The sequence below is a fragment of the Lipotes vexillifer genome, unplaced genomic scaffold (genome assembly GCF_000442215.2).
Source record: "Lipotes vexillifer unplaced genomic scaffold, Lipotes_vexillifer_v1.1 scaffold117, whole genome shotgun sequence".
NCBI classification, from domain to species: Eukaryota; Metazoa; Chordata; class Mammalia; order Artiodactyla; family Lipotidae; genus Lipotes; species Lipotes vexillifer.
In genome coordinates this window covers 2,148,964-2,161,511 of record NW_006785593.1, presented here as the reverse complement: position 1 = coordinate 2,161,511, position 12,548 = coordinate 2,148,964, and the positions used below count along the sequence as shown (strand labels likewise).

General features: G+C 34.3%; 1 protein-coding gene across 1 annotated transcript in view; it reads right to left on the bottom strand.

Moving 5' to 3' along the window:
* Nucleotides 1-12,548, bottom strand: part of METTL25 (methyltransferase like 25) — a gene marked incomplete at its 3' end in the record, with an annotated part of 30,358 nt that overhangs the window by 10,679 nt on the left and 7,131 nt on the right. The window contains exons 2-3 of the mRNA XM_007457674.1: nucleotides 867-1,031; nucleotides 260-366 (exon numbers count right to left, since the gene is read on the bottom strand). Coding sequence (XP_007457736.1) covers nucleotides 260-366; nucleotides 867-1,031 — 272 coding nt within the window. The remainder of the gene's footprint in view (nucleotides 1-259; nucleotides 367-866; nucleotides 1,032-12,548) is intronic.

Genomic DNA, 12,548 nt, shown 5'->3' with positions numbered 1-12,548 from the left:
CTATCCACTCTGGAAAGAGTGAAATTTGTGGCAAAACATTAACAGTCATATCTTATTTTTAGTATAAATTTGTTTTTATTGCAGTATATTGGGAAATGAGAGCATTTTTAAAGGATCAGATGTGATGTGACATCTCACATCAGCTATTACTTAATGACATTTTAAAGGCTAGACAGTGATAGTAGAAAAGGAAATTTGAATGATACCCCCCAAAATGGCAATAATTTAAACACATGAATATATAGGGAAATACTCTTACCTGCTTTATTCCACAGTAATCAGCAATACTGCTGATGAGCTCTGACATTGCCTGAACTTCATGAGATTTTTTCAAATTCATAAACTCATCTGGCTTCACATTTTCATCTGAACAAAAGTAAAACAAAATTAAAGTATGCTACTAAAGAAACAAAACTTAATAAGAATCATCAGTTGATGCTCATGTTTTCTATAATTAAATATGAAAATAATACAGAGATCCTATTGCGGTGTCTGTAAGATGAATCTCTATTAGTTTAGCTGCTATGAATCAAATTTGAATTAATAAAATGAAAAGACTCATATAACATTCTTAAAAATGTTCCTTGAAATATAAAACAATTAACTACAAAGGAAAAGACTGATAACTAGACTACGATGTAGGAAAAAAATGTGGAGATCTATACCTAAGTTTTCTGTTTAATATGGTGCATAAGAAAACCTACTCATTTAGAACAAATCAGTCTATCGGGGCTCATGATATAACGTCTAACAATAAATTAAGAACATGTTGGAAATATATATATATATATATATATATATATATGAACAATATATTGCTTCTAAATTCCTAAAAAACATACATACACACAAACTAACACACCTACCAGTTCTCTGTTTTTGATTTCCACGAAGGGCTACAAGCAACTGTTCAAAAGGAGTACATATTCCCAAGTTTTCTACAGAATAATATTTAGCAGCCAGAGCGAAGGCTTCCACACTCACCAGCTTCTGGGAAGTTTCACAAAATATTTTCGGAAAATCAGTAATATCTAAAAAATTAAGATAAAAAGAATTGTTAGCAACAAAATAAATAATCACTAGCTAATTTGTTGGAGATTTAAAAAACAAAAATCACCGATCTTATAACAAACTATAATATTTTCATTTAGTGTGAATTTTGGCAATATCACTAATGGTTCCATTATATTTGTTAGTTAAACTATTAGCTATTTGTAGCAGCCAGTTTTCTCATTAATACACTATACCATCATACACTTAGATTCCAAATTAAAATTTGGCCTTTTTGTTGTTTTTTAAAAGCCAAAAAAAAAAAAAAAAGAAAGAAAGAAGTTTAAAACCGTGCTAAACTGTAATGTACTCATTAAATTTATGAATGGTCCTGGCTGACGTACAACTGTGAATTTAAAGGAGGTCAGTCCATCAAACGTCGTTACTCCCTGTGCACACTGCATGTAGAACAACAGCAATATTCTCAATGGTATAAATGTTATTGTAAAACAGTTCCTGCATCATATGGACCATGTAGAATTGTGTGGGCATGTGTGTATATGTGTTCAACACACTGTCAATACGACTTCTAAAACTAATCTGGTTATGATTAGGTGAAAACAGTTCATTTTCTTCCCATAGTCAGTTTCAAACCAGACATTGTCTAAGCTTCATACAGAAACTACTGATAGTTGCTGAATGCTCACTTTAGAAGAGTAAAGTGCCACACTGTTTGCAACATCCAGTGTTCCTCTCTGCGTGAGGATCATTCACCCTGTTGAACTCAGATGTGGTTACATCTCACCAAGGTGAACTATGCCATTTTCAGGCAGAAACTTTAAAAATATCAAAAGAGTCACTACATTTTCTTTGCCCAGAACTGCAATTGTCAAGATAGAACCTGCCTCAGCCTGAGTCCCCAAGTGATGACAACAAAGGCATCACTGCTGTCAAACTACGAAGAACATGCGGCATACATGAATAGTAACTTTCATTGTTTTTAGTCACTGAGTTTTTAGGCTTATTACTGTAGCATAATCTTGCCTACTCTAATGGATACACATCAGTACGAATTTGCTTTTTATTTGTTCAATTTCATTTTCCTATAGTCATTTTTAATGCATATTAATTTATTTATGAAGGTTTAAAAAAAGGCATTCTGATATGTATTAGTAGTCCAAAGAAACTCTTTGGATGGAGTAGTCCATTTACCGAAAATTATTTTTAATAATTAAAAAATGTACATCCAGTGGTTAAATAAAGCATTTAAAATGTTCACCTTACAAAAGCATGGTGCAATTCTGGGAACAACTTAAGTCCTACCAGAAAAATCATACTATATGCTATGAAGTTCATTCTAGCTAGCTGATACTCCAAAGTTACCTATGAAATTATAAAAACCTACTTAAACACAAAAAACAATGATGCTCCCTGGCAAAAATTAAAAGCAAGAAAATTGAAGAAGGCTTTCAGAATGCTAACTAAATAACTAAAAACTACATGTTTAAGACAGTACCTTTTGAAAGCTAATATCTATTAAGTTGATGGTAGTAATGTTTACCAAATTAATTAATAGAAAATCCGCAGAGATGTATAACTTCCATTTCTGAATGTATTAAATAGAAATTTAAACTACAAGATTACCATAGTACGTTTATTTAAGATACATTTTGTGTATTATATAAAGTTCTTTCGACATTTTACAAACTGAATTTACTAATGCAGCCAAAAAGTAATAAAATCCACATCAAAATATTTAGGCATGATACAGAGGGGAAAACTCAGTCAACTGTTAAGTGAGCCTCTCAGGTTTAAGGGCAGTCTCAACATCCCCAAGTTCCAGGGCAGCAATTTCTTAGCATGTGATACAATAAGAGTAGTAAATTTCAAAGTGCAGAGGGGCTATTATAGTAGTCAGTTATTGGACAATGCTGCCAACAGAAAGAAATGTGATGTTTCGGTTGGAAAAGTAAAGCTTCAAATCAATTTAACTATCCTACTGAAAATATTTGAAAAAATTCCAATCCAAGCCAAATTAATGTTGTTAATTTGCCTTTAATTATAGGCCTCCTAGTAATTTCAGAAATTTGAGGATCTAAACTGCAAAGATATTAAATTTTTAACAATGTTTCCTTTTATAAAAAGGATAGTGTTCTGATTCAGTCCATTGGTTTATGTCATTTAAGGCTACACCAGTTTATTCAGATAGTTCTAGAACTCTGTGAAAAAAATCTTTTTGAATTAAGAAAATATAGCTTTTGTAACTTTGTTTTCAAATGATCCAGCCTATAACTTCCATTACTTGTGATTTTTAGAGATTCAGAGAGATGAGAGGTGTCAATGATCTTGTCTTTACTTCTATCTCTGAAACAGTATGTGAGGAAAGTTCCACGGTGATGGTAATAGTATCTGTAGTACTCATAGTGCATTCCCAGAGACTGGCACACTGAGTTTGGGTTTGGCAACTAGCAAAATAAAAACCACAGTGTTACCCAACTTATTACTTAAATTCTTAATTAGTTAAATTTTTTACACAGGGAAAGCTTCATTTTTAAATTTGATACCCATTGTACCTGCGTATGCTGCGGTTTGATTGTTTTGCCAATATCTCCCTCTACTGGAAGTACTTGTTCTGCTTTATTACATGCTCTGTCTTTATTTACTCTTATTTTTTGTACACCCACAGAAGTTTCTTACAAGATAGGTTATTTGGGCATGAGGGAGCAAAGGCACCAGAGAGGCAAGGGAGAAGTTAATTCTATTAAATATAATATCAGTATATCCCTATCCTTTTTTTTTTTTTTTTACAGCAGAGATCAATATACAAGGAAACGTAGAAAGGTTATACATACACATATTGGATTATGAAAATTTCAAGATAGAGAAATGAATAATAATGTTTCAAAGCTAAAAATAAAATAGAAACAATCAATGAATATATAATATTGATATTTAAAATAAAAACTATTTCAAAACTCAATGTCTGGTATTTTACTTGAATATTATCTAGCACTTTAAGGAAGACAGAGTACTGTAAGGATTCACAATTATCTCACCACTATTATTGCTAACATTTATTGTACATATACTATGGGCCAGGCACTGTGCCAAAGAGTTGACATTTAATGGAACGGACTTATAAGCTAGTTACATCGTGCTCGTATCCCCACTTACAGAGGAAGAAACCAAAACTTAGAGAGGCTGCAATTTAGCCAGGTTTGCACAAACACTAAGTAGCAAGGCATGTGAACCAAGGCTGTGGGCAGACCTTGTTCTTAATTCCCACATGATCAACATGCCACTGCAGTGAGTAACAAATGAAATCAGGAAAGACTGCAGTTAAAAAAGTGCTAGGCAGACTGACTGTCAGAATCAGGTCTAACAAGAATTCCCTCTGGCAGAGATCAATACATGGTAATATCTTAAAGACAGTTTCAAGCTCATTTATCTTCTTATTCTTTCACTTCCCTCACTCCCCTCAACACCTCCCTCTTTACCAGAAGTGATTTTAAGATTTCATGAAGTAAAAAGAGTAATTTCTACATTTAAAACAACTGATAAGTCTCTGAAAAGAAAATTAAAAGTTTTTATGATAAGATGTTGTTATAGTTATCTATTTCTAGAAACAAAGTATCCCTACTGCTTCCCTCCCAGTTGTAAGGCAATGATACCTTGCATATACCAGGTATTCAGTAAGTAGGGAATCAATGAAGGGATGAACGAAAGCAATTCCTCAATACATTTACTACTGTAGCATCACCAGATACACTGAGAGAAACAAATTCTAAGAGTCTGGGGTAGTAGTTTTCACTGAGGCCACTACAGGAACTTCAACAGTACTTCTGAGCCTGTTAGAAGAGCATAAAACCTCATCTCAGCCCTAATGTTTACAATCACAAGGTGAGACAAAAGTGATTTAAAACATTTAGAATGTGATATAAAATACAATTATGTGCTAAATTCTGACGTTACAGTTAAAGGTCACTACTGTTATTATCACACACCCTAAAAATGTCCTATGGTCCAGAATTTCAAGAAGAAGTCAACAGTGCCCTCTTAATAACAATCTTCATAAGGACATAGAAATGTTATGGACTCACTTTTACAGGTCCTACAGATGTCTCCAATTCAAAAAGCCCAAAACTGAACTGAAAGTTCTCAAGCTCACCAAACCTTTCCCTTTTCCTATTTGCTATCCTGTTTAATAGTGTCATCGGTCACCCAGTGCTGAAGTTAAAAGTCTACATTATCTTAAATGCTCCTTGTACCCTCAATGCACATATCCAGTCACCCATTAAACCTAATGTAAAAATGTCTTTCATTTGGGACCCCCCCCCATCACCGCCGCGGTTCAAACTCTATTAGTACCACCAGTGTTACCGCAGTAGTGATTTTTTTCCGTATCAATAGAACTCCCATAGCAGAATGCTCAGTAAGTGTTGGTTGAGCTGAATTGAACATATTTTCTAAAATGGAAATCTACTTATATTCAATGCGAGTTTAATTATACATTTTAAGGCTTTGGCTTCTACCAACAGTTGACTTTAGGCTTCAATCTTTTATACTTGTTTAGTAGACTTCAGTCAAAAGTTAAAGCTGTCTTGCTGACCTATGAAAATTATATATAGGATATATTAAATTTTATGAATGTTTAAGTATATCCATAACCCTATAATCTATTTAAGGAAGAAACAGAATATATACTGTTGCTTTTTAAAATATGTCAATTTATATCACTCCATTATGTGCTAGGAAACTTTTTGCATAAGCTCCAACATAATTTATGGCTGCATATGAAATGAAAAAATATGTTATCTCAACATGTAAACCATGCTCTTAGAAAGAATGATATAATTAACAAAAATTGACATGCATATCCTTATTGTGCCAATATTAACATTACAATGAATGTTCCATTACATGGAACCATTTCAAAAGCATTTTCACATTTAACTAAGTTTTTATAGAAATCAAATTAAATATAAAAACAGGAAAATCTAACCACAGTATTACTACTCTAACAAACGCTTTTCATAGTTTAATTTGAAGGAAAATAAAAATATCATACAAAGAAACAGAAGTTTAGAAAATTGATTTGGTATATAAAAAATAAACTTGTTAAAAAATAAACAATTCTGGGATGCCTACAATGTGCAAGGTAATAACTCAACCTGATAAAGCTAATTTGTTAACAACTCGTGATTCATCTACGGGATATAGTGTCTTATCACTTACAAGGCATGTGGGCAACGAATGTTCAGTGTGGATTCCAGAGGGTTCAGCAATTCCCAGTTAGAATTCTTTTGAGATGCCACATGGGATGCGCTTACTCAGGTCTTTGCACTTGTTTTTTCCTCTGTCTGATACCATCTTCTCTCAGATAGTTTCATGGTTCTCTCTCTCACTTCCTTTAGGTCTTTAATCAAATGTCACCATTTCAGTGAAAACTCTGACAACCCTATTTAAAACTGCAACCTCACTCAACTCTCATTCCTCACTGATCCTGTATCAATGTTTTATAGCACTTATCACCATCTGACATAGTAAGTAACATGCAAGAGGACAGATTTTTGTTTACTGCTGTATCCTGAGAACCTAGAATGATTCTTGTCATAGCACATACTCAATGAATGAATGGGTAAATGAATGAGCAAGAACTAGGTCTGAATTCTGGTTCTCAGACTGCCTCTCCCTCTGTGGTCATGAGCAATCTATTTATCTGCTCTAAGATTTGATATCTTCATCTATTAAATGGGGGCAAATATCTCCTTTACAGTATTTTAAGGAGTACACATATATATGCACATAGGCATATATTTAAATATGTACATATACATATATACATGTAAGTATTTAACTACACACACACACACACACACACACACACACACACACCATCCTAAAACAGTGCCTAGAATATAGCAGGCAACTCCCAAAGCACAAAGTCCGAATTAAGTAACTGAGTGTCCTAACACAGCACTTGGGACTTTGTTGGAAGAATGTGGGGCAGAAAATACTCAAATATTTAGGCCCAGAATACCGTATAGGCTACTAGAGAAGAACTTGAAACAATGATCAATACAAACATTCAGTTTCTAAACATGGGGCCTGCTGGGAGAAAGGAAGTTTGGACTCTGGAAGTTGGATGCAAGCCCTCCATTGTTAGAATGAAAGCATGACTAGGGACAGGTAAGCTGCAACTTGAGACACAACGTGCAAGTCCAACAGCCAGCACTGGGTTCTACAGTGTAAGTAGGTTGAAAGCAAAAATTTCTCAGTGTTTGGGAGCCCAGTGGTTAGCAGTGGGCACCATGTCCTAGAATCAGCTTGAAAGCTCAAGGGAGAATTTTATTACCAATGATATTTCTTACTAAATTTGAAGTGAAATTCAGTAGATAGATTATAATCCTGACCATGCCTTAAAGACCTAATATAGTTTCAAGTCTGCTTTACTGTAGTGTTTTAATTTCCTTCATCAGAAGTCTCTATTTTCAGAAAATAACCAAAACCAAGAGATAGATTACTAGAAATTCCACAACTTCAAACTCCATTTAAAATTAGAAGCACTGAAGAATAAATTAAATATTTGTAAATATTTTCTGAAAAATAAATTCAATTTAATAAACCAAATATGATTTTGTTAGCAAAATACAAAATAAATTTTAGATTCTAAAACTTTAAAAATTGCTTTATAATTGTAAAGAATAGAAACAAACCTATTTCAGTGCAGTAAGTGCTATGAAATCAATCTCTCTGTTCTTCTCTCGTTCCTACCTCAGAGATCTCATTTCCTATTTTCGCTGCCATTTTCTGAACACCACGGCAGGCTCCACTGCCCCACAGTGCCTTCAAGGATGGCAGTATCTTAGTAACTAACGCTGCCATTGATCTCTTACTGAGAAAACCAGTATTTCCTTTCTATACACACATTGACTTGGGCCTAGACTTCCAGGCTTTCAAGAATAAAAAAAGACTTTACAGTTTGTTTATTATTGAGGCAGAAAAAATAAAGGACTTTTTGTCCCAGATAAACAGTAATTGTAAGTAAATTTAATTACTAATAAGGGATTTTGAGAGAGTAAAATTAAGTCACACCTGTCTCTTAAAATTGTACTTCTTTCCATTGTACATTTCATTAACTTGAGTTTAATTTCATCTGCTATTCTTATTCTAAACTCCATTACTTACATTTCAACATTAACACAAAATAGATGTGTGTCTATTCTACTCAACTGAATTCAGTTATAATCATGTGCCAAGTAAAAGGAACTTGCAAGAGGAATTTGCAAAAAATATACACTTTCTCTAGTTCCTACCGTACCTCCAGCAGATCTTGCTCCTATCTTGCTCTTTACTTGTTTAATTTTTGTAAATGATGTGTATAATTCATAAAAACCAGATCAATTTTATTCTTTAGGGGCCATTATTTAAGGTGACTGCAATAGAGAAAAAACAAATAAAATGCCCACCTAAACCTTACATTCGCCACTCTGACTTTAATGATCTAGAAAGAGGGAAGAATTCATTTTCGGTAATTGTTATTGGTATTGCCTAAAGATTCCAGTCTAATACTCTGCAGCTATATCGGAAATGCAGTTCCCCTCACAAGGGAAGTTTCAGAACTTCATAAAGATTAGTTAAAGAAATGTTTGAAAATATATATCATAATAAGGAACAAAAAAAGACAAGGAGAAAAAGAAGAATGAGTACAAGTGCTGGTCTAAAGCAAGATGAAGTCAAAGAGCTTTGTAATACTAATGATGCTTTCAACCAGCGGTTCTTATCCTGAGGTCTAAGAGCTAAAGAAGCTTATGAATCACCGAAAGCTATCTGTAAAGTTTTACATCTATGTGTGAGCATATATGCCTCTTTTTAAGGAAGAGGTACGATAGTGTTCATTTGAATTAGCCTTTTAATGGGATTTGTGACCTAAGAGATTAAGAATCACTATCTTTTACTCTTCCTCAACTTTTACTTTACCCAATGTTAATATTATAACAGACAATTCAACTAAGTATTTTTTCTCTGGCTTCTAGAGATCATTTTAAATATTTAAAACAACATAAAATTATTCTTTTATTCATTGGTAGATAGCTATTAATTCTTAATATAAATTTCACAGTTTTAAAATTAATCTAACTTTGAAAAGATAACACTTTTCTCTCCAGTATTTTTAGTACTAAACAGATCCTCTCTCATTGTTGATGGTCTAAGTTACTAGTCTGAGTTTTTTAGATAATGCCCATCTAACAAAAATAAATAAATAATTTAAAGTACCAAGCAACATAAAAGTGAATATCTAAACAAAGAGAAGACACATTTATTCTGATTGGCTAAATATAAGCATAATTTAAGTAGAATGAGGGGAAAAAATTGCCATAGATAAGAGGAATCTTCATGAACTTTTTCTTACTAAACTTCTTAATAATTGAATGATATGGGGGAAATCAGAAGTTGAGGGGGGTAACCATTAAAAACTAGAATATAAATTCAAGTTCTAAATGGCCCTACCTAAAAGGAACAATTGGAAAGCACTTGCCATATATCAAATAAATAAAATATGATGACAAATTATCCTGAGTTCCCAAAGATTTGTTTGCATTTTTGTCACCCTTACCCATAATTACAGCAGCAACCCAGGAACTGGGCTGACAGCTGCCACTATCTTTTTGTTGTGTGAAATTATTTCCACACTTGAAGTCTGCTAAAAAGACCCAGAAAAATATAAAAAAGGAAAATAGAGTTCAGGGAAATACATATGGAAAGTGAAAGGATAAAAGTTAAATACAACAGAGTAAAACAGATGACACTAATTATTTCTCTGTTGTTCTCACTTTCTATTTCCAACATGCTTTCTAGCTTCATGTGTTTCAAATTAAATGTGAGCACAATTTCAATGCACCATAATCACCACCATCACCACCACCAAGAAAAAAATACTTAGAATGGCCAAGAGGCAATTTAATTTATTGAGATGCAATAAAAATACTTTAAGAGAAACCACAACAAAATAATCTATCATAGGCAAAAACTTCCTGTGTTTTTCAATTAAAATGATAGTAAATTAATTATGCAGATGCTCACCAAAAGGAACCAATTCTAAACATTTATTCAGCACCCAATCCTGGTAAGGATCATGTAAGTTGCGATAACAAGAAACAGGAGAAGTAGCATATGGGCCTCAAGAAGCTGAAAGAAGAGAGTCAAGAGAGGCCCTGGAGGCTTTGAAAGAGTCTTAGAGCAGCCCTGGGCTTTGGCAAAGTCAAAGAGGATGGCTTTGCAGGCACAGAAACCTGGATTTCCTGAGAGCTCAATAGGTTTTCCACAACTGATTCTAAGCAAAGTTATAAGAAACTGACTTTATGAACTTATTACTTTACATTGAGATAACCCATATCACTCATTTGATGAGACACTGTCTCCTAATTTTAGAATTACAACTAGAACAAATAAAGCCAGATATTCTTAAAGAAAATTTTAATCAAGCTGGGTAGCTGTTTGAGTGGCCTGTGTAGTCATGCTCTATTTTGGTTTCATAAAGTATTTTGGCTATCCTAACTCAGAATCTCTTCCGTTTTGCCTTTTGGAAGATTTTTCTATACTTATGAAGACCAGTTAACTCCTGAAGACCAAAAGATAATTCACTTGAGAATGTTACAGATTTATATATGTAGTCATTACTTCCTAAGGACACAGCCTAGTTCCCTTGAAGTGGGGAAAACAAAATCTTAATCCCTGAGAGGAGATATAGGAGACTGTTTGTTTTATCAGTAAAGTATTTAGAAGCTATCACTACTGGCTTTTTTCTGCAGATGGTTAATCTCACCCATATATGTGATAAACTTTCAGAAATGTCAGCCTGATGATGCCTGCCTTGATTTTATCTCCAGATTCTCATGGTATCTTCCTGTAATTTTCAATGTACTGAATGAGGTACTGCATTTTCACACAGGAAAAGAATAGCAAATTAAGTTATAAAACCTATGAGTTGGATCGAGTCATACAAAAACAATGATGACAAACATAATATGGACAGAAACCACACCATAGCTATCTAGTTCAGTACCATATTTCCACGGGTACCTTCAATAACATTCTTTATAGATCTATGCTTCACTTTGATCTTCAAGAATAATTTACTCATCTATATGCCAGAAACTGTTCAATGTGCTAAGAACACAAAACTGAAAAAGGCAAACACTGTACTTTTGTTTTTAGAGAGTTTATAATCTAGCTGCAGATAGGGACAAGCCAGTGGACGATGACAACAGGATGACCTGTGTTGATATGGGAGAGTATATGGGGTGTTATAGGAGCACATTCATTTCCAGAAGTTCTTGACAATTTATTTTTTCCAAGGAAAGAAAGACCTAATTACACCATCACCACCAACATCATCATTACCACAACCCTCATCATTTATTAGCCACAACTTATTGAATCCATGCTATATTCCCAGTTCTATGTTAGGAGCCATATTACATCATTTTTCAGCTTTACTACAACTTTGTAAGATAGGTAATACACTTGTGAAAAAGGAAAAAAATAACAACAATAACAATCAGCTGTGACAGAGAGCTAGCAGCTTATAGCTGGGGTGGAACTGGCGCTGGCACACAGACCACACTCTTCCCTATTAAACATGAAAGCGTTTACAGTAGTACACCAATATCAGACCAAGTCTGTGACCATGCGAAGTCCACAACCATGACTGAGCACAGACAAAAACAAGAACATCGTGCAAACACAACGGTCTCCATGAAAGGAGCCCCACAGAGAGGCTCACATGGTGAGAAACTGAGGCCCTGTGCCAACAGGCAGCACCAACTACCTCCCTATGTGAGTGAGACACTGTGGGGGCAAGTTCCCCGACCTCAACCAACTTCAGCACCTGCAGCCCCACCAGCAAGTGGACTGTGAAACCGTGAGACCCTAAGCCAGGTCCATCCATTAATCTGCTCCTGAATTCCTACCCCACAGAAACTGTGTGAGAGCGTGTCATCAGCAACAGGTCATGTGTAACATTAATATAATTGTCAATGAGTGTGTACTCTTCCAATGAAAACAATTATAAGGGAGGTCGTATAATTAATATTAATATTGTGTTTCCCTTTAATTCTTAGGCTGTTTTCTTCTATTTCTTTGAACATATTTATGATAGCCACTTAAATCCAACATCTGAGCCCAATCAGGATCGGCTCCTATTAACTCATTTTCTCTCCCCTTGGGTCACACTTTCTTTTAATTCTCCGAACACAGCTACTTAAATCCAGCATCAGGGCTCACTTGGAATCAGTTTCCTGAGTATGAGTCATACTTTCCTGTTTCTTTGCACATCTAGTAGTTTTTGGTTGAAAAGCAGAATTGTGTATAATTTATTGTAGTGGATCTATTTTGTTTTTCTAAGGATTTTGTTGTTGTTATTCTACTAAGAAGTGAACTTGCCTGGACTCAGACTGAAATCTATCTCCCCCTCAGCGTGCAGCAGCTGGTGTCTCTGCTCAGTTGCTGATTAGCCTGCCCCCTGAGGGTATCCCTGAGCCTGTGTAGTTCAGCAG